Below are 22,489 nucleotides of genomic sequence, written 5' to 3' on the forward strand. Positions count from 1 at the left end.
ATTGAACACCTCGCTTAACATTTCGAAGAACCTAATTTTGATATTTAATTATTTCGTCGTGGTTCAATAAAACAATAAATCTCATTTATTAAAAATTTATTTCGCGCTATAAAAATAAATTAAAGCTCATTTATTAATTTGTTTCATCGAATCCTTATTTTATTATATGAATAACATTTTACAATAACAACAACCAGTAAAAAAAATATATAGACAATTTAACAATATTCATAATTAATCACATAATGAATAAATTTAACTTATCTAAGCAAAGTATTATATATGTGTGTGTGTGTGTGTGTGTTTTTGATTGTTCGTGTGTGTGTGTGTGTATATTTATATAGCAACAAGCATAACATTAAACAGCTTCACACATATCAGCGAAGTCACAATTATGTATGGTGTTACGAAAATAAGCCTTCAAATGTTCCAACGGACAGAGCTCCGTCTCGCACATTGGCAGCTTGATAACTCTCTCTTGATGCAGCGTTAATATCTTATCTCCGTCATCACATCTGTAATACATAGAATTCATTTTCATCTTTATGCAAATTAATATAATTTAATATGTGTAATTTCACATTAACAGCTTTTCAGTGAACGTGTAGGAAATTGACGATTTTTTTCTGTGTGTCTGTCTGCTCTGTGTTAGTACCGGCGTATCAAGCAGGACTTATATAGGTACAGTTTTTGAAATGTCGTCTGTTACGCTAGCTCTAAGTTTGCGTCACCACTACATACGAAGCGTTTCCCGTTTTTTATCAATATCCTACGCTATTTAATTACGTGTTAATATTTATGAAAAACAGTTAACTGTGACGATGCCAACACAGACTACTGTGTACTGTTGATATGTCGTTATTAGGATTAATCAATTCGCCTGAACTGTGACCTTATATCGAAACGATTATAGAATTATTCCAAAAACTAACTGACATCGGAACTACCTACTCTATACTCCAACATATATGGACTTATATCGCGTAAATATATTAAAGGGGGGGTGAACATTCAACCAATGAAATTGATTAAGAACAACATTACATACATACGTACAATAAAAATCACCTATACAGTATATATATTAATAAAATTTCATTGTCAGACTATAAAATATATATTTTTTTTTAATTTTTTGTATGCACATAACATATATGTTTGGTCCTTCTAATCTCTGAAACGAGTGGATATTGCAAGATTTCATAAGCCGTGAGATCAGCTGTTTTGTTTTAAAATCTTCATTTATTTTTATTGATGTAACTGAAAATTTACTATTCCTCTGAGACCTGTCAAACAGCACTTATAAAGCATTTTTCAATGAGAATTTATACTGGATATAAGTATATATTTTCTGATACTTTTATATGACCTCAGTGATATTATTTCGAATACTTACTGATAGTCATTAATAGAAAATATATTTTCAATTAAGATTATATCATTTAATTCAGTATATTTTTTAATCTGCGATTTCGACGTATTTGTAAACGTTTTATTATTGTCACACTAATACAAGTCTTTTAAAATGAGCATCTATTTTACATTTATTAAATTTATCCCTTCTCTTATGTTGTTGTAGCCCCGACTTAAATATTGTAGAATATTCTCGGCGTTCAGCGGCAGAGCCATCTCGTGACGAGTGGACGAAACTATTAGCTTTAAGTTTACTAGAACATTCCTGTTGTCAATATTTATAAACAAGTAGATATAAAAACGAGTGTTGTGGAATATTCTAGTAATAATCGCTTTTGAGTCAGTCTTTCGAGGAGCGATATACAAGCGATACAATTGATATTATCTCCGATACTATCTGTTGAATACCTTGTTTGTATTACTAATACTAATTTTGTTTACATTTTTTACATTGTTTCGTTGGCATGTCCATAGACGTATATTATCTTACTTGTATAAAACGAAGGCTATATTTGATGCGAAACAGTCAATATTCGACGCTCTCCAAAGTCTATCCTCTATGACACTATCTCCTCTCAGATGTGTCTGTGGTTTGTATAAGCCTAAATGTGTCAACAATTTCAACAATGTTCCAGAATGTGAAAACAGGAAAGCAGCTGTTTTATTTTCTTTCCTGAAAAAAAAAATTTTTTTTAAGATTGCATACATATTGTTTATTCAATTAAATCTAAAATATTTTAAGTAGAATTCTAGTTTTTTTAATTTTCTTATAATAATAGACTAAATTAAAAACGCCATGATACTGAACTTTTACTATTTTGTTGTGTTTTAATATACTCGGTCGGTTTTATTAAATAATATAATGTCAAGTGATGTTGGTAGATAACTTTATTATATTAGGTTCACACAAGCACAATACATGTTACGAATTCAATACAGTTCTTACTAAGAAACTTTATTCGATTATTTTCCTAATCAAATACCTTACCCCATCATCTCAAACATATTTTTGAGTATCATGCAGGCCTGGACAGACGTTAACTCGTGGCCGTATCCATCTAGCCAATAGTGCTTCAAATCATGATAATATTCCAAGGTCTGAAACCAAATGACACATAAAATATATTTATCAATACAATTAATTAGTACATGAGACGAAACTTCTCAGCATTCCATGGATTCGCCGTGCGGGAGCCGGGTCCTCCACGTTGCAGGGAGAGGAGCTTCAACGGTGCCTGGGACTTGCGACCCAGGTGTACGTTTAAGGGGCCCTTAACTAACGAGCGTTAAACGCTCACCTCCACTGTCCAAGCTCCTCTCTCTACATAACCAAATTTGAAAAGAGCTATTGATTTTTATTTAATATATGAATAAGTTAAGGTGATATTGACAAATGTCAATTTTAATATACAATTCATATAAACTCACTTTAATACTTTTCAGATCGAACCCGTAACACCATGGCGATGTATAGTATTTGTGCCACGAAGTTTCATAGCCACATATCTTGTACATTAAGATAACAATCTCTGTGAAAGAAACATTAAATAAATGTTAATGGATGTTATGATCGTATGATGTTTAATTATAAGCCTGACTTAAAAATCCATAGTATGGTTATGGATTACCTAAACACTGACAGTTACAATGTTTTTCATTTTGTCAATAAGTCATATATATATATATATATATATATATATATAATGATTTATAAATTGAAGTCTTTCAGTTTTATTAATTTAATGGATTACTTGTAATGTATTTTACATTACCAAAGTTTAGTTTATAGGACCTTTAGACAAAACTCCTTCCAATCCGAGATTCTTTGCCACAGCATCGAAAGTGTCATTCATGGCCTGGCTCACAGCAAATGCCCTTTGTTCCTTATATGTCTCAGGATTTTTTTTCACTTGCTTCTGCCACTTATCACAGTGTTTGTAAAACTGAAAATCATTAAATTTTTAGCATCGACACGATTCATATAAAAATATTATAGGTAATACTTTTAAGCTAATACAAGCAAGATCTTTGAAATACAAAATTTTTATTAGTATTTAAATAAGATTAAAGTTTTATAAAATATATATATATGATAAAATTACTCATAATGGATAGAAAAAAAAATACATGCATGAACTGAAATTAACATCTACTTATCACATAGCAGTTACTTACTCTCAATGTTGTGTCAACTTTCATGGCAGGTTCAAAAATAACATCTCTTGATTTCTTCCTGTCGAATAGCCCAATAGTAAAATATAACGCACTCTGCTGAGCTCTCTGTGTTGCCGTGTATTTAAACTGGAAAATTATTGGTTTAGCTATTTAATTATATCAATATATGTAATATGTTGTATATATTTTTATGAAGTGGACACCAACAATGGTAGGACATTAAACATTTTTACATATATTTTACAGAATTTAGATTAAGTAAAATAATATATTTAATTAAGTATGTATACCAGAAATGATTTGTTGTCATATTTCTCTTTTATGGCATCTGGGAATCTCTTCCGCATACGTTCAGCCAAAAGTATCATCTCATCTTGACCCTCATAGGTAAGAAACTTCTCTTGCTCCACCGATATATTACTGGACCATTTTGAAAACCAATGTAACTGTTCCTCGTTTAATGGTCCTAACATAGAAGTAACCTTTTTTATTTATTCTTATTTTGTATTAAGATCTCATATTTTAATGGAAATATTTTTTATGAATACCTATTATTTACTATTTTTACCTTTCCCATGATTGTTTTGCATTAGAATTTTATATTTTAAATCTTTTAAAATCGTATTCATGCCCAGTATATCCTTGGCACTAGGCAAACGGGTTCCATGCCTCAAAAGCATCCAAATCTTCGAGTGTTTACAATCTATAAATAGAATATAATTTCTTTTATATAAACATTGGTAAATAATTTTTACCTCTAATCCTTAAGAGAGTAAATTAATATTTTTATTCAAAGAGTATACATCAGGTATACTTGAGAAATAAACATTTTTCTATTCTTACTTACTAGGATATTTTATTTTGGAATCATCTTTGTTTGACTTAAATCTATAAGGCGTGCGAGTTCCTAAATAATTGCGAATATCAGAAGAATTCGTTACTGAAGCCACAGCTTTCGAACTATAATTAATAACTACTAACAAACTGATAACAATTATATATATTATACTTGCAAAGTAATTTATACTAAACTGTTTCATTTCTTAAACTAGAATTTTGTCTGAAAAGATTAAGCTTTGAAAAAGATGGATAAATGTAAATATTTTTATGTCAAAATTTTAAACCATTGTCATTAAATTGTCACTTATTTTTTTTATTTTATGCAATGAAGTCATGTATATGGACTATTAAGTAACTAGTTGAATAGTGAAGAAATGTGAAGTATATTAAAAAAAACTATTTTCTCATTGAAATTATTAAGTAATGTTAATTAGTGATCAACGATAATAAATCTGTACGTAATTAAGCACTTAACACTTAAAACGAAAGTCCTATATAACTCTGTGATACCAATGTCAATTACCAAGTGACCAAATGTCAATAACTTAAAACACTCTATTGTAATTTCTTTTAGGTTATAGCAAATTGCCGAATAACAACGAGTTTAGAAAATTTGAATCAATAAAGTTAACGTTAGTTGTACGTAGTAATACCAATTGCCTCCTAACTGTTGTGTCACTATTGAAGTTACCATTAAATAAGATATACATTTATTATTGACCATAATTTATTCAAGAATGGCGACAGCGTATGGAATACATATAGGAAATAGTTCAGGTTGCCTTGCAACTTTTGTTAATGGGGATGCTTCTGTTTTGGCTAATGATGCAGGAGACAGAGTCACTCCAGCTGTTGTTGCTCTCAATGGTGTGGAATGGGAAATTGGCCTTCCAGCTAAATCGGGACAAGCCTCTTCAAAAGCCATTATAAAAAATAACAAGCGCCTCATGAACTGTGATTTTAGTGAAGATGATATCGCATTCGTGGAAAATTCCTCTTCATGCAGAATTCAAAATGATGAGGAATTAGTATATGAATTTGAAACAAGTGAAGCAAAGCTATACTCAAATCCTGATAATATTGCTACAAAGATTTATGCAAAATTATATACTATTGCCAGCCACGCTGTTCAGAATGAAGGTGACTTAAAATTAGTGTTAGCGGCACCATTGAATTGGTCATCCTTAAGTAGAGAGAGGCTTGTAAAATGTGCCGAGTTAGCAGGTTTTGATGTTCTACAAGTTATCAGTGAACCTGCTGCTGCTCTTCTTGCATACAATGTTGAAGAGTCTGCAGACGATGTGAATGTTTTGGTGTACAGGCTCGGTGGGTCTTCATGTGCTGCCTCTGTAGTTAAAGTATCTTCAGGATTTATGTCTGTGGAAAAAAATATTTTTAGATCCGATCTCGGAGGACAGTGTCTAACAAAGGACTTGGCAGATTATATTGCACAAGAATTCAAACAAAAGTGGAAATTGGATCCACATGAAAGTAGACGAGCTATGTCAAAATTACTTAACCATGCAGACAACTGTAAACACATTCTGTCAACTTTAAGTTCAGCCCATGTCTTTATTGAGTCTTTATTGGATGGAGTTGATTGGAGTCAAAATGTGACGAGGGCAAGATTTGAAAATATCATATCTTCTAAAATATCTGCTTACATAGAACCAGCTAAGCAAGTAATTGATAGTTTTAATGGCAAAATCCATAAAATTATTCTCTGTGGAGGTAGTATGAAGATCCCTAAATTGCAATCGGCCGTGGCAAGTTTGTTGCCAGAAGCGGAAGTTCTTTCAGGCATTAATCCTGATGAAGTAATAGCAGTGGGATGTGCTAGACAAGCTGGGATGATGCTGGACTTACCGGACCTGTCCCTAGCAGATACAAACATGGAGATTGAATTCCTCGGAAAAGACATATACATGAAGTACTTAGATCAAACTGTTAAACTTTTCAAAGAAGGTTCACCACCTTATGCCCAAAATATATGCAGTATTGAATCAGTAAATGACGTAAAGGATATGAGTTTCACATTACATGAGGATCCAAATGGTGAACAATTTGCTACAGAAACCTTTAATATTGAAAATTTAACAAAACCTTTCAAATTAAAAGCTACTCTACAGTCATCAAATATATTAATGCAAGTGGAATAATATATATATAAAGAATACTTTGAACTATTTTTGTCTTTTTTTACACTATTAATTACATCTTTTTTTTTAGCTTTGTTAGGAACCCTAAAAGCCAACACAGCATTTGTTATAGCAATAATAATATCGTTTACTTTTTATAAGACCCAAATGTTATTATTAATATTGATTTAAATATTTTTTGTTAGAATAACTATGGACTAATGCTATGTAAAAAGATTTTTTTTTTAGTTTATTTTTGAAAGATTTCTAGATTCTGGACTATAGGCGTAATGCCGTGTTACTTGTTTGACTTTTCTACCTTTTGATTTCTACAGGATAATATCAAAAAATAAAATAAAATAAGGGTGTATACACTCCTTTTATTTTCTTAACTCTTGCTCTGAGAATATGTAAGTATTGGCTGAATAATTTGTAGTCTGCAGAGTAATATTTAAAATATTCGACGGTGGTAAAAAAAAAAAATGGCGGCAATCATCTTAAAGTTTATTATGTCACAAGGATTGAATTATACTAAATGGTTGTTGGTAGAGAATATTTTGTTAGTTATATCCTTTAGGAATGGAAGTGCCACCGACGGTTAAAAGTAATATTAGTAGTGAAAGATTGCAAAATATGTTAACAACTTTGACAAAATGTAGAATTGTAAGATTTTATTCCTTGCGTTATCTTTAGTTATAAGTAGAACTTAACTGAATTGAAATGTTTTACTGCTACTTTTCATTTCAAAAGGATTATGTAAAAGAAAAATATGAAACAAAAAAGCTACGAGAAATGTACACAAAAATGGAATTAGAATTAAAAGAAGCTCGTGAACTTGAAAAATCAAATCGCTATCAACTTCAATCCTCGAGGGATATGATAGGAAGTTTACAGGAAACAGTTTCGCAACTAGTTTATTTAAAACGAGATGTTAAAAAATTAAAATATGACATAAATTCTAAAGATATTACCATAGCTAATATAAACAAGGTAGGTTACTGTTAATTCTCACTGAAATCCGAAAACCAGTACAATGTAATATATATTTCAGGATAAAGAAAATTTACAACAAAAGCATAACGAAAATATTCAAGAAATTCGTAGATTGCACGAAAGACAAATTGAAGACCTTGTATCGGTTAATGAAAAGAAAAGTAATACTTTAAAAAATATTTTTTATAACTATTCATTCCATCTCCTTTTTTTAAAATTTTTAACCTCACATCTAAAAAAAGTCCAGCAGGTTCAATATGATTTAGAAACTAAAATCGCTGAATTCACATGCGTAATCGAGGAGCTCCGAAGTAAAATCAAAGAAATGGAAGCAGAAAACACGAATAAAGTGACTCTCATTTTTATTAAAATATATATATTTTATTAATATACTTGAATTGACTTTCTAAGAATCAATAAAATAAGATAATATGTGTAAATATTTATTAAGATGAACGTCGTCGTATTGGAATACGAAGAGAAAATACAAAGGAGTGCTTCAGAAATATCACAACTTCAAGAAAAACTCGCGATGCAAACATCTAGAAATGATGCTAACATCGATGCTTACAGAAGGGTATGCCAAACAATTTTTATTAACTCGGTATCTATTGCAAATTTCGCTTCTGTGATAATTTACTTTTACCGTCATAACTCATTGACAAAATTGACAATTACATTGACAGATGCACAATGTTTCATGATTTTAAGTAGGTTACTCATCTACCTATTGGTAGATAGGTCGGTGGGTACCTGCTTAAAAATTTAATACCTACCTAATTAGTCAATAAACCTACCTAATTATTTCCTAAAACAATTAGCTATATCTTATATACCTATGCTTACACTTGTATTCACTTTTAAAAATTATTTATTTAGATCCCACACTCGATATTTTTGGAATCATAATTGTTTAATGTTTGACAAAATGTTCGGCGGCAGGCGATTAAAATTATCGTTTTTATATTATGAGTCACCCAACCAGTGTTGCCCTCACATCGACAACACTTTAGAAACAAATTTCATAAAAATACAATTAAATGGTTGGGCTTTAGTATGTGCCATATACTCACAAATACTTGAAAAAAAATAAAATTCTTATAAATAAAACTAATATTTTTCGGATTACTACGCGTATTTTATTATTTTTAAAACACTACATACTCCCGATGTTTCGGTTGCTTTGCAGCAACCGTCATCACGGGCAGCCGAGATGTGAGTATCTGTCAGTTGGTTCTGTTATATATCATGGTATCGCGAGAGCAGGCGGTGTGGTTACGGACATCGGATTTTATATTTTTAGGGAGGGGGTCCCTGGTATTGGATAGTATCTTCTCTATTGAAATTGGAATGTTTTTAATTTCAATAGCCTCAACCTCGGTATGTACCTGTCTTCACGAGCGAGGATTTGTGGTTTATCAAACCGAATCTAGAAGCCTGGTGTGTCCACTGAGTGTTTACACTCTCCGAATGGTACTCTTTATAGGTCTCAAGAATTCCCTCAGTTTTTTGTATGGTTTGGATATAGTTTTGATCGAAACCTTCTTCAAGATGTTGCCTATTCAGTATTCTGTCAGTAACTCTCTTCACATATGGTAGTATCGCAGGTTGTTGCTCAACTGTGGGTGGCTTCAACTGGTTCTTGCGATGCTTGCGGGGCACGTGCAGGTTGTTGATGGTGAGAGCATATTTTATATGCTGCAGCTCGGCCTTTAGATGTTCAGCATCACAAAGGTGTTGGGCTCTCTGTAACAATGATTTGCCAACGGTAGCTAACTGGATAGGGTGGTGGTGTGAGTTACCATTGTGATATCTATTCGTATGTGTGAGTTTCATATAAAGAGTATGTCTCAAAGTATTGTCCAGACTAATGACAAGTAGGTATATCAAGGAAACAAGACTAACTGACAGACATTCACATCTCGTCTGCAAGTGATCACGGTTGCTGCAAGGTAACCGAAACGTCAGAATTATCTAGTTTTTTTAATTAATAAAATACACATACCTAGTAATCCAAAAAATATTAGTTTCATTTAAATGAATACTCGCGAAAGTCTTAGACATTCTTAGTATAAATTAGCATCGTGACAATATACGGAGCATTAACAGTTTCATTCATAAAAACTTTCACATTATTAAATTTCATATAAAATATTAGTATAATTTAGGTTAATAATACAGTTGGAGGTAAAATGGAATTCTTGCTTCGTTTATACAAGCAAGTAGGTACCTAAGTTTTTGACAGATAATTGTGATTTGTCTTGTTTTATTCAAGGATTTATTTTTCATTATATCTTTAAAAATAAGTTATAATAGATTATATAAAAACAATTGTTTAATAAATCAGTTATTTATTTTTGCATAAAATATTCTTCATATGTCTTGTGATTGCACGAAAGAATATTTGCTGATACTTAGAAGTAATGAACGTTTTAGTAATATATACGTAAAAGTGTTAATAACTACACTGCGGATAGAGTTGACCCTCATGTATCCCATGGTGAACCATTAACTGGAAACTACCAGGAGTCCATTGACATCCGGACACGTCTTAGCATTCCAAACATGAAACAATCGACTTGGAAAGTTCACGACGACAATTTAGCGGACCTGTTAGAGCATCCGGGCTCGAAGCAGGATTTGAACTCGCGAGTAGAAACTTTCCAAAATACTATTTACGACTACTTTAACGAGCAATATCCACCTCGAAATCATTACGCTCGCAAAAATAAAGACAATTCTTTCAAGATAAAAATGAGGAGGAAAAAACGGGAATTAATAAAAAATCTACGTATAGCCAAAGCCCTAGGCGACAATCACCTTAGTCATCAACTAGCTAGGGCGTTAAGATCAATTCTAAAATTAATTCAAGGAATATCGGCGCAAACCGCAAAAAATCGCGATAATTTTGACCGGGCAAAACAGGAAGTAGATTTTGATAAAAACCCTTTTGAGTATTCGAAAACCATTTTTAAGAAAGAACGCGGACAGCTTCTCTTGACCAATGAACAAATTTACGATCATTTTAAGAGCACATACGAAGTGCCTAAAAGTGTAAGACTCTATGCGGATCCCAACGATCAAAAACCTGGAATTCCTCGTTTCGATTTCCACGGCATCCCTCCAACGCTAGATGAGATAAGTATTCAGATAAAGAAAAATCGTCTAAATCTGCGCCGGGACCCGATGGTATCCCATATATAGTCTTTAAAAAATGTCCATCGGTTCGTAAACATCTCACATATATATACGATAAAATCTGGTCAAGGAAGCAAATCCCGGAGTGCTTCGGGAAAGCAATTTTTGTCCTCATTCCCAAAAAAGATCGAGTCACAGATCCGAAAGATACTAGACCGATAGCCTTAACAAATACAATATCCAAAATCTTTTTCTCAGTTCTACAAACGAGAATGACGCGATTCATGCTCAGCAACAGGTATTTTAGGCCAAATCACCAGAAAGGGTTTTTACCCGGAATTTCTGGATGCCTAGAACACAACACTTTGCTGTCGGAGAGTTTAAAAGATGCTAGGAAAAGCGAGAGGCAAATTACAGTTTGTTGGATAGACTTAGAGAACGCGTTCGGGTCGATACAACACGAATTGATGCTATTCGCGCTGAGATGGTACAACTTTCCGCCCCTAGTTACCGATATGATCGCGTCGTACTACTCAAAATTAAAGTTTTCTATAACAACTAAAGAAGGCCATTCAAAAACGTTTAGTTACAATGTAGGACTATTTCAAGGTTGCTGTTTGTCTCCAATTGTATTTAATATTGTAATTAACATCTTAGTAGATAAATTAACAAGCAACGAGAAAAAATGGGGGTATCGGTTCAAGTTTAATAATAAATACACGGAATCCATTTTAGCCTTCGCTGACGATCTCGCAATACTGACACGTAACCCCAAACACTGTCAAGTACTATTAGATGAAGTGGATAGATTCTGTGAGTGGACCGATGGATTGAGGACAAAACCATGTAAATGTCACTGTCTGTGTCTCGGTAGGCGGAGTACAAGATACACCTCATACGATCCGGGATTATCGTTAGGCGGTCAATGCATTTCTACGGTTACAGAAAATGCACCATTTAAATTTCTCGGTCGGAAGATTGATAATATAGGTCGTACTCCATCTTTAGAAGGTATAGTAGATAGCTTTTTAAACGATCTCAACAAGGTAGATAGCCAACAGATCAGTAACGTTAAAAAAGCTTGGATCTACGATAATTACCTAACTTCACGTTTAAATTGGCCTTTCCTCGTTTATGATTTCAATAAAACCCTTCTGTCAAAGTTAGATGCAGGCGTCATAAAGATGTTGAAGTTGTGGCTCGGGCTCGCGCTAACGGCTGATTCATCGGCTTTATTTAGGGATCGCAATAGTTTTGGGATGAGTCTAAAAAGGCCATCGGAGCTCTACAAACACCTGAGAGTTTCCAAGAGATACATCCTGGGGAAATCCCAGGATGACGTCGTTACATCGCTCCCAAAAGACAAAGATGCCCCAGAGCTAGAGTCAAGGCTTCAATTCCACAAGCAGTTTATGATAGGAGCGCAAAGTAACAGAGTAGGGTTAGGGTCAAGTAGGAAGGTCCAAGATACGGATATATTGAAGTCTTTTATTCGGCAAGACGAGAATGATAAATATAAGATCCATGCAATAAGTTTAGAAATGCAGAACGAGTGGTTAGACATAGGAGATTTTTGCATCCCATTAGCACTAAAATGGCGCACCTTAATCCATGATTGGTCGCCAGCATTGCTAAAATTCTATCTCAATGCGTTCCAGATGACTCTCCCAGATCAAAGTAATTTAGTGAGATGGGGTAAAGGTACCGAAAAGACTTGCTATATCTGTGGGAAGGCAGTTGGAACTGCTAGGCACTTGTTAGTGGGATGTAAGGTACTCCTCGATAGCGGTCAATACTCGCGTCGTCACGATAGGGTTCTAGAAATCATACGTGAAGCGGTTAGTCTTTCGGTAGCCAGAGCGCAAAAGGAAATAACCACAAACGAGCGATCAGTAGGTTTTGTGAGAGAGGGCACTAGGGCTATAAAAACAAATGTTAAGCCTTACTCCATCCTTAAAGCGGCTATGGATTGGACTATAATGATGGATACGTATGAAAAACAATACAAAATCCCCGAGGATATTTGTGCGTCGGCCTCCAGACCAGACATATTTATGTATTCGCGAATCTTAAAGCGCGTTGTGATGATAGAGCTTACGGTTCCTTGGGAAACCAACATCCCCAAAGACCATACCATCAAGGTCAATAAATATTACGAGCTCACAAACGAACTCACTCGAAATAGGTTCGTCGTGGATTTGTACGCGGTAGAAGTGGGAGCGAGAGGTATAACGGCTAAATCTCTCTACAACCTGCTAAAAGACTTGGGCCTGTCCAGAACTCACATCAATTCGTTCTTGGAACGTACTTCGAAGGCAGCCCTAGTAGGTTCTTTTCAAATATGGTTAGGTAGGGAGAGGAGCTTGGACAGTGGAGGTGAGCGTTTAACGCGCGTTAGTTAGGGGCCCCTTAAACCTACACCTGGGTCGCAAGTCCCAGGCACTGTTGAAGCTCCACTCCCTGCAACGCAATGGACCCGGCACCCGCACGGTGAATCCATTGAATGCTAAGAGGTTTCGTCTCATTTAAAACGACTGCCCGGAGAGTCGGGCTGACGCTGGAAAGACAGTTGACGCTGGAAAGACAGATGGCGCTGGAAAGACAGATGACTGCTGGAAAGACAGCCGAGGGTAACGGCCTAGCAAGCCCAGCCCGGGATTTACGAAGCTAAAAGTCCTATTAAGAAAAATACCCCTAGGACAGTCCGAGAGGGGGGGCGAAAGATCTGTCCACCGGTCGATGTAAACGGCGAAAACGGCGCGAATACGGATTTGAAATGCCCTACGTGCGGGAAAAATTACAAGAGACGAGCCTGGTACATTAAACATCTAAAAACACATAATGGTGTTGAAGCACGACAATCGTCGGTAAGTTCTTCAACTTTCACTGCGGATAGAGTTGACCCTCATGTATCCCATGGTGAACCATTAACTGGAAACTACCAGGAGTCCATTGACATCCGGACACGTCTTAGCATTCCAAACATGAAACAATCGACTTGGAAAGTTCACGACGACAATTTAGCGGACCTGTTAGAGCATCCGGGCTCGAAGCAGGATTTGAACTCGCGAGTAGAAACTTTCCAAAATACTATTTACGACTACTTTAACGAGCAATATCCACCTCGAAATCATTACGCTCGCAAAAATAAAGACAATTCTTTCAAGATAAAAATGAGGAGGAAAAAACGGGAATTAATAAAAAATCTACGTATAGCCAAAGCCCTAGGCGACAATCACCTTAGTCATCAACTAGCTAGGGCGTTAAGATCAATTCTAAAATTAATTCAAGGAATATCGGCGCAAACCGCAAAAAATCGCGATAATTTTGACCGGGCAAAACAGGAAGTAGATTTTGATAAAAACCCTTTTGAGTATTCGAAAACCATTTTTAAGAAAGAACGCGGACAGCTTCTCTTGACCAATGAACAAATTTACGATCATTTTAAGAGCACATACGAAGTGCCTAAAAGTGTAAGACTCTATGCGGATCCCAACGATCAAAAACCTGGAATTCCTCGTTTCGATTTCCACGGCATCCCTCCAACGCTAGATGAGATAAGTATTCAGATAAAGAAAAAATCGTCTAAATCTGCGCCGGGACCCGATGGTATCCCATATATAGTCTTTAAAAAATGTCCATCGGTTCGTAAACATCTCACATATATATACGATAAAATCTGGTCAAGGAAGCAAATCCCGGAGTGCTTCGGGAAAGCAATTTTTGTCCTCATTCCCAAAAAAGATCGAGTCACAGATCCGAAAGATACTAGACCGATAGCCTTAACAAATACAATATCCAAAATCTTTTTCTCAGTTCTACAAACGAGAATGACGCGATTCATGCTCAGCAACAGGTATTTTAGGCCAAATCACCAGAAAGGGTTTTTACCCGGAATTTCTGGATGCCTAGAACACAACACTTTGCTGTCGGAGAGTTTAAAAGATGCTAGGAAAAGCGAGAGGCAAATTACAGTTTGTTGGATAGACTTAGAGAACGCGTTCGGGTCGATACAACACGAATTGATGCTATTCGCGCTGAGATGGTACAACTTTCCGCCCCTAGTTACCGATATGATCGCGTCGTACTACTCAAAATTAAAGTTTTCTATAACAACTAAAGAAGGCCATTCAAAAACGTTTAGTTACAATGTAGGACTATTTCAAGGTTGCTGTTTGTCTCCAATTGTATTTAATATTGTAATTAACATCTTAGTAGATAAATTAACAAGCAACGAGAAAAAATGGGGGTATCGGTTCAAGTTTAATAATAAATACACGGAATCCATTTTAGCCTTCGCTGACGATCTCGCAATACTGACACGTAACCCCAAACACTGTCAAGTACTATTAGATGAAGTGGATAGATTCTGTGAGTGGACCGATGGATTGAGGACAAAACCATGTAAATGTCACTGTCTGTGTCTCGGTAGGCGGAGTACAAGATACACCTCATACGATCCGGGATTATCGTTAGGCGGTCAATGCATTTCTACGGTTACAGAAAATGCACCATTTAAATTTCTCGGTCGGAAGATTGATAATATAGGTCGTACTCCATCTTTAGAAGGTATAGTAGATAGCTTTTTAAACGATCTCAACAAGGTAGATAGCCAACAGATCAGTAACGTTAAAAAAGCTTGGATCTACGATAATTACCTAACTTCACGTTTAAATTGGCCTTTCCTCGTTTATGATTTCAATAAAACCCTTCTGTCAAAGTTAGATGCAGGCGTCATAAAGATGTTGAAGTTGTGGCTCGGGCTCGCGCTAACGGCTGATTCATCGGCTTTATTTAGGGATCGCAATAGTTTTGGGATGAGTCTAAAAAGGCCATCGGAGCTCTACAAACACCTGAGAGTTTCCAAGAGATACATCCTGGGGAAATCCCAGGATGACGTCGTTACATCGCTCCCAAAAGACAAAGATGCCCCAGAGCTAGAGTCAAGGCTTCAATTCCACAAGCAGTTTATGATAGGAGCGCAAAGTAACAGAGTAGGGTTAGGGTCAAGTAGGAAGGTCCAAGATACGGATATATTGAAGTCTTTTATTCGGCAAGACGAGAATGATAAATATAAGATCCATGCAATAAGTTTAGAAATGCAGAACGAGTGGTTAGACATAGGAGATTTTTGCATCCCATTAGCACTAAAATGGCGCACCTTAATCCATGATTGGTCGCCAGCATTGCTAAAATTCTATCTCAATGCGTTCCAGATGACTCTCCCAGATCAAAGTAATTTAGTGAGATGGGGTAAAGGTACCGAAAAGACTTGCTATATCTGTGGGAAGGCAGTTGGAACTGCTAGGCACTTGTTAGTGGGATGTAAGGTACTCCTCGATAGCGGTCAATACTCGCGTCGTCACGATAGGGTTCTAGAAATCATACGTGAAGCGGTTAGTCTTTCGGTAGCCAGAGCGCAAAAGGAAATAACCACAAACGAGCGATCAGTAGGTTTTGTGAGAGAGGGCACTAGGGCTATAAAAACAAATGTTAAGCCTTACTCCATCCTTAAAGCGGCTATGGATTGGACTATAATGATGGATACGTATGAAAAACAATACAAAATCCCCGAGGATATTTGTGCGTCGGCCTCCAGACCAGACATATTTATGTATTCGCGAATCTTAAAGCGCGTTGTGATGATAGAGCTTACGGTTCCTTGGGAAACCAACATCCCCAAAGACCATACCATCAAGGTCAATAAATATTACGAGCTCACAAACGAACTCACTCGAAATAGGTTCGTCGTGGATTTGTACGCGGTAGAAGTGGGAGCGAGAGGTATAACGGCTAAATCTCTCTACAACCTGCTAAAAGACTTGGGCCTGTCCAGAACTCACATCAATTCGTTCTTGGAACGTACTTCGAAGGCAGCCCTAGTAGGTTCTTTTCAAATATGGTTAGGTAGGGAGAGGAGCTTGGACAGTGGAGGTGAGCGTTTAACGCGCGTTAGTTAGGGGCCCCTTAAACCTACACCTGGGTCGCAAGTCCCAGGCACTGTTGAAGCTCCACTCCCTGCAACGCAATGGACCCGGCACCCGCACGGTGAATCCATTGAATGCTAAGAGGTTTCGTCTCATTTAAAACGACTGCCCGGAGAGTCGGGCTGACGCTGGAAAGACAGTTGACGCTGGAAAGACAGATGGCGCTGGAAAGACAGATGACTGCTGGAAAGACAGCCGAGGGTAACGGCCTAGCAAGCCCAGCCCGGGATTTACGAAGCTAAAAGTCCTATTAAGAAAAATACCCCTAGGACAGTCCGAGAGGGGGGGCGAAAGATCTGTCCACCGGTCGATGTAAACGGCGAAAACGGCGCGAATACGGATTTGAAATGCCCTACGTGCGGGAAAAATTACAAGAGACGAGCCTGGTACATTAAACATCTAAAAACACATAATGGTGTTGAAGCACGACAATCGTCGGTAAGTTCTTCAACTTTCACTGCGGATAGAGTTGACCCTCATGTATCCCATGGTGAACCATTAACTGGAAACTACCAGGAGTCCATTGACATCCGGACACGTCTTAGCATTCCAAACATGAAACAATCGACTTGGAAAGTTCACGACGACAATTTAGCGGACCTGTTAGAGCATCCGGGCTCGAAGCAGGATTTGAACTCGCGAGTAGAAACTTTCCAAAATACTATTTACGACTACTTTAACGAGCAATATCCACCTCGAAATCATTACGCTCGCAAAAATAAAGACAATTCTTTCAAGATAAAAATGAGGAGGAAAAAACGGGAATTAATAAAAAATCTACGTATAGCCAAAGCCCTAGGCGACAATCACCTTAGTCATCAACTAGCTAGGGCGTTAAGATCAATTCTAAAATTAATTCAAGGAATATCGGCGCAAACCGCAAAAAATCGCGATAATTTTGACCGGGCAAAACAGGAAGTAGATTTTGATAAAAACCCTTTTGAGTATTCGAAAACCATTTTTAAGAAAGAACGCGGACAGCTTCTCTTGACCAATGAACAAATTTACGATCATTTTAAGAGCACATACGAAGTGCCTAAAAGTGTAAGACTCTATGCGGATCCCAACGATCAAAAACCTGGAATTCCTCGTTTCGATTTCCACGGCATCCCTCCAACGCTAGATGAGATAAGTATTCAGATAAAGAAAAAATCGTCTAAATCTGCGCCGGGACCCGATGGTATCCCATATATAGTCTTTAAAAATGTCCATCGGTTCGTAAACATCTCACATATATATACGATAAAATCTGGTCAAGGAAGCAAATCCCGGAGTGCTTCGGGAAAGCAATTTTTGTCCTCATTCCCAAAAAAGATCGAGTCACAGATCCGAAAGATACTAGACCGATAGCCTTAACAAATACAATATCCAAAATCTTTTTCTCAGTTCTACAAACGAGAATGACGCGATTCATGCTCAGCAACAGGTATTTTAGGCCAAATCACCAGAAAGGGTTTTTACCCGGAATTTCTGGATGCCTAGAACACAACACTTTGCTGTCGGAGAGTTTAAAAGATGCTAGGAAAAGCGAGAGGCAAATTACAGTTTGTTGGATAGACTTAGAGAACGCGTTCGGGTCGATACAACACGAATTGATGCTATTCGCGCTGAGATGGTACAACTTTCCGCCCCTAGTTACCGATATGATCGCGTCGTACTACTCAAAATTAAAGTTTTCTATAACAACTAAAGAAGGCCATTCAAAAACGTTTAGTTACAATGTAGGACTATTTCAAGGTTGCTGTTTGTCTCCAATTGTATTTAATATTGTAATTAACATCTTAGTAGATAAATTAACAAGCAACGAGAAAAAAATGGGGGTATCGGTTCAAGTTTAATAATAAATACACGGAATCCATTTTAGCCTTCGCTGACGATCTCGCAATACTGACACGTAACCCCAAACACTGTCAAGTACTATTAGATGAAGTGGATAGATTCTGTGAGTGGACCGATGGATTGAGGACAAAACCATGTAAATGTCACTGTCTGTGTCTCGGTAGGCGGAGTACAAGATACACCTCATACGATCCGGGATTATCGTTAGGCGGTCAATGCATTTCTACGGTTACAGAAAATGCACCATTTAAATTTCTCGGTCGGAAGATTGATAATATAGGTCGTACTCCATCTTTAGAAGGTATAGTAGATAGCTTTTTAAACGATCTCAACAAGGTAGATAGCCAACAGATCAGTAACGTTAAAAAAGCTTGGATCTACGATAATTACCTAACTTCACGTTTAAATTGGCCTTTCCTCGTTTATGATTTCAATAAAACCCTTCTGTCAAAGTTAGATGCAGGCGTCATAAAGATGTTGAAGTTGTGGCTCGGGCTCGCGCTAACGGCTGATTCATCGGCTTTATTTAGGGATCGCAATAGTTTTGGGATGAGTCTAAAAAGGCCATCGGAGCTCTACAAACACCTGAGAGTTTCCAAGAGATACATCCTGGGGAAATCCCAGGATGACGTCGTTACATCGCTCCCAAAAGACAAAGATGCCCCAGAGCTAGAGTCAAGGCTTCAATTCCACAAGCAGTTTATGATAGGAGCGCAAAGTAACAGAGTAGGGTTAGGGTCAAGTAGGAAGGTCCAAGATACGGATATATTGAAGTCTTTTATTCGGCAAGACGAGAATGATAAATATAAGATCCATGCAATAAGTTTAGAAATGCAGAACGAGTGGTTAGACATAGGAGATTTTTGCATCCCATTAGCACTAAAATGGCGCACCTTAATCCATGATTGGTCGCCAGCATTGCTAAAATTCTATCTCAATGCGTTCCAGATGACTCTCCCAGATCAAAGTAATTTAGTGAGATGGGGTAAAGGTACCGAAAAGACTTGCTATATCTGTGGGAAGGCAGTTGGAACTGCTAGGCACTTGTTAGTGGGATGTAAGGTACTCCTCGATAGCGGTCAATACTCGCGTCGTCACGATAGGGTTCTAGAAATCATACGTGAAGCGGTTAGTCTTTCGGTAGCCAGAGCGCAAAAGGAAATAACCACAAACGAGCGATCAGTAGGTTTTGTGAGAGAGGGCACTAGGGCTATAAAAACAAATGTTAAGCCTTACTCCATCCTTAAAGCGGCTATGGATTGGACTATAATGATGGATACGTATGAAAAACAATACAAAATCCCCGAGGATATTTGTGCGTCGGCCTCCAGACCAGACATATTTATGTATTCGCGAATCTTAAAGCGCGTTGTGATGATAGAGCTTACGGTTCCTTGGGAAACCAACATCCCCAAAGACCATACCATCAAGGTCAATAAATATTACGAGCTCACAAACGAACTCACTCGAAATAGGTTCGTCGTGGATTTGTACGCGGTAGAAGTGGGAGCGAGAGGTATAACGGCTAAATCTCTCTACAACCTGCTAAAAGACTTGGGCCTGTCCAGAACTCACATCAATTCGTTCTTGGAACGTACTTCGAAGGCAGCCCTAGTAGGTTCTTTTCAAATATGGTTAGGTAGGGAGAGGAGCTTGGACAGTGGAGGTGAGCGTTTAACGCGCGTTAGTTAGGGGCCCCTTAAACCTACACCTGGGTCGCAAGTCCCAGGCACTGTTGAAGCTCCACTCCCTGCAACGCAATGGACCCGGCACCCGCACGGTGAATCCATTGAATGCTAAGAGGTTTCGTCTTACTATAAAAACGCTGCATGCATGGATTTTAATTATATGCAAATTATTTACAAAATCATGATTACTTAGTGTAATCAGACTGAAAGTACAGAATTTTTGTAATTAACTTGTAAACGCAAACATTTAATTTAAAATGTATTATGCATCCATTGGCAAGCGTCGAGGTTAATGACCGGACCGGTAATACGGTCATAGATTAAATATATTTTTTTTATGAGAATTCCTTCATATCAACGTAATCTTGCTTTTTTTGGGCCAACAAAACTTTGAAAAAAATATTTTTTTAAGCCTAGACATTATCGTTAGTTCTGATTTCAAATTTATAGAAAATAGAAGATTTGGAAAGTAAGCTGAAACAGTGTCAGTTTAAGGAATATTTAGCCCAAAACAGTTACTCATCTCAGATAGAAAACAGGGCCGAACGTCCATATTCAGTGGGTCGTTATTATTCTGAATGCTCAGAATTGAATTCAGCTCCATTAAGTCCTCGCATGTCTGTCCACTCACGGCAAAAACCGACGTTACAAGTCGTGTACGATAACAGAACGATACCGAAAAACGAGAAAAAATCTCATTTTAATATAACCAAGAAGAGAAAACTGTACAGCGACAAGGACTTTCTAAATCAGTGATCATGCCCAGTACTTGTCTCATGTGATCTTAAGACGTAATTGAGCGATTAATGTTTCCTTTTTGAATAAAACTCACGTAGCTAGCTGTTCATACTCTCCACTTTCACTGCGCGTCTTGATACTTGTATGATAAGAAGTCTAAATCGTCAGCCTAAATACTGAAGGTAGCACAAGTTTTGTAAGAACTTAATCCAGTACTTGGTTAAATTGATTGTTGCTGATAGACTTGTCGGGACTCGCAGTAGTAAAGAATTCTATCTTTTTCCTTAACCTTTTTAAAAGATATAATTTAAATTTTTTGCATTTTTTTTTTTGTTATAATTTTAAAAATATTATAATTATTTCAATACATTAATTTTAAATGATGTACAATTTTATTTAATAAATTTCGTCCTACCTTCATTAATTTAAAGAAATATGTAATTCATAACACTGTTTTAAACTTGTTAGGTTTTATATAATAAATTAATTGACTATAAGTTTTTACGATTATTTGCATCCTTATTGTTATTGTTAAAGCCTCTATTATATTTTTTATTCGACCAATAAATTGACCGGTGAGGATGTGTGCAAATGTGATTTGAAATTTAATGCTTCTATTCGTTTATACAGTTTACGTTATTCGTTTCTACAGGGGACCGTATAAAAGAAGCATAAAATGACGTCATAATTAAACCCTACAAAGAAAATCTAAATCTACATTTAGACACTCTTTCTATACGTATCTATAATAGGTATCTGATATATATCGTGTAAGATCATTTTATGAACATAATATTTTATTCTGCCGTAGCAGTATCTTTAATGAAAAAATCAAAGAGATTATTCATTAATATAAATATAAAGCATAAATTTTGATATGAACAAGCATAAAATGCTTAACTGAACGACACCCATCATAACATAAGCCAAGTAAGTGTATCTACTGGAAATGGTCTTCACTTCTTTACCCTTCAGTGAAAAGGCCAGAAGTATTAAAGCCTCTATCTACATATAAATAAAATCTTTTTTATAGAAGTTTAAATCTATGACACGTGAACGTAAAAGACAATCTACTTTTAAATATAAAATTATTCAAAAATTATCTAATATCTTGAAAGCATGCATTAAACATAAATTAGGCAAGTTTTCCGTATTTACTCTGCCAAGTGCCAGCGTTACATAAAACATAGAATTATGTAACAATAATTTAGTTTGCATAAAATTTTTATCTCTTCATCCGAATTCTTTGATCTAATTTAATAAGTAATTTTTATACGATGTAATTAAGACGGTTTTAATGGTTACGTCTCTGTAAATTACATCATAATTGTGATATACGCTGCTCATCTCGTAAAACGATTAAGGCTTTCGCTTTCATATTTATCGACTATCGGTTTTCATGTGTATAGGTAATATATAAATAATAGATTTTCAACGACAGTCTATAAAGAGCACTATTAACTTTATCGATAGTGAATAACAGTAAAATACCTTTTTATGTTAAGTGTTAGTGATTTAGTTATTATATAAATGTAATAAC

General features: G+C 36.2%; 3 protein-coding genes across 3 annotated transcripts; 2 read left to right on the forward strand and 1 right to left on the reverse strand.

Annotated features, from left to right (window-relative positions):
• Positions 1-79: 79 nt before the first annotated feature.
• On the reverse strand, positions 80-4,689 carry LOC116767704 (multiple inositol polyphosphate phosphatase 1-like). Its single transcript, XM_061527237.1, has 9 exons — positions 4,436-4,689; positions 4,157-4,291; positions 3,879-4,054; positions 3,589-3,714; positions 3,206-3,356; positions 2,842-2,942; positions 2,402-2,511; positions 1,904-2,086; positions 80-515 (listed from the first exon to the last, which is right to left on the reverse strand). The coding sequence occupies exons 1-9, from the start codon at positions 4,626-4,628 to the stop codon at positions 359-361; spliced, it is 1,332 nt and encodes a 443-aa protein (XP_061383221.1). The 5' UTR covers positions 4,629-4,689; the 3' UTR covers positions 80-358.
• A 270-nt stretch (positions 4,690-4,959) lies between these two features.
• Positions 4,960-6,614, forward strand: LOC116767613 (heat shock 70 kDa protein 14). Its single transcript, XM_061527236.1, has 2 exons — positions 4,960-5,067; positions 5,165-6,614. Exon 2 carries the CDS (start codon positions 5,166-5,168, stop codon positions 6,585-6,587), a length of 1,422 nt encoding a protein of 473 aa, XP_061383220.1. The 5' UTR covers positions 4,960-5,067; position 5,165; the 3' UTR covers positions 6,588-6,614.
• Positions 6,615-7,145: 531 nt separating this feature from the next.
• Positions 7,146-21,193, forward strand: LOC116767574 (uncharacterized). The gene is made up of 6 exons (XM_061527352.1): positions 7,146-7,229; positions 7,317-7,556; positions 7,618-7,720; positions 7,802-7,908; positions 8,011-8,136; positions 20,662-21,193. Exons 1-6 carry the CDS (start codon positions 7,146-7,148, stop codon positions 20,965-20,967), a joined length of 966 nt encoding a protein of 321 aa, XP_061383336.1. The 3' UTR covers positions 20,968-21,193.
• The last annotated feature ends 1,296 nt before the right edge of the window (positions 21,194-22,489 follow it).

Source organism: Danaus plexippus, assembly GCF_018135715.1.
Source record: "Danaus plexippus chromosome 9 unlocalized genomic scaffold, MEX_DaPlex mxdp_24, whole genome shotgun sequence".
In the NCBI taxonomy this organism is placed as follows: Eukaryota; Metazoa; Arthropoda; class Insecta; order Lepidoptera; family Nymphalidae; genus Danaus; species Danaus plexippus.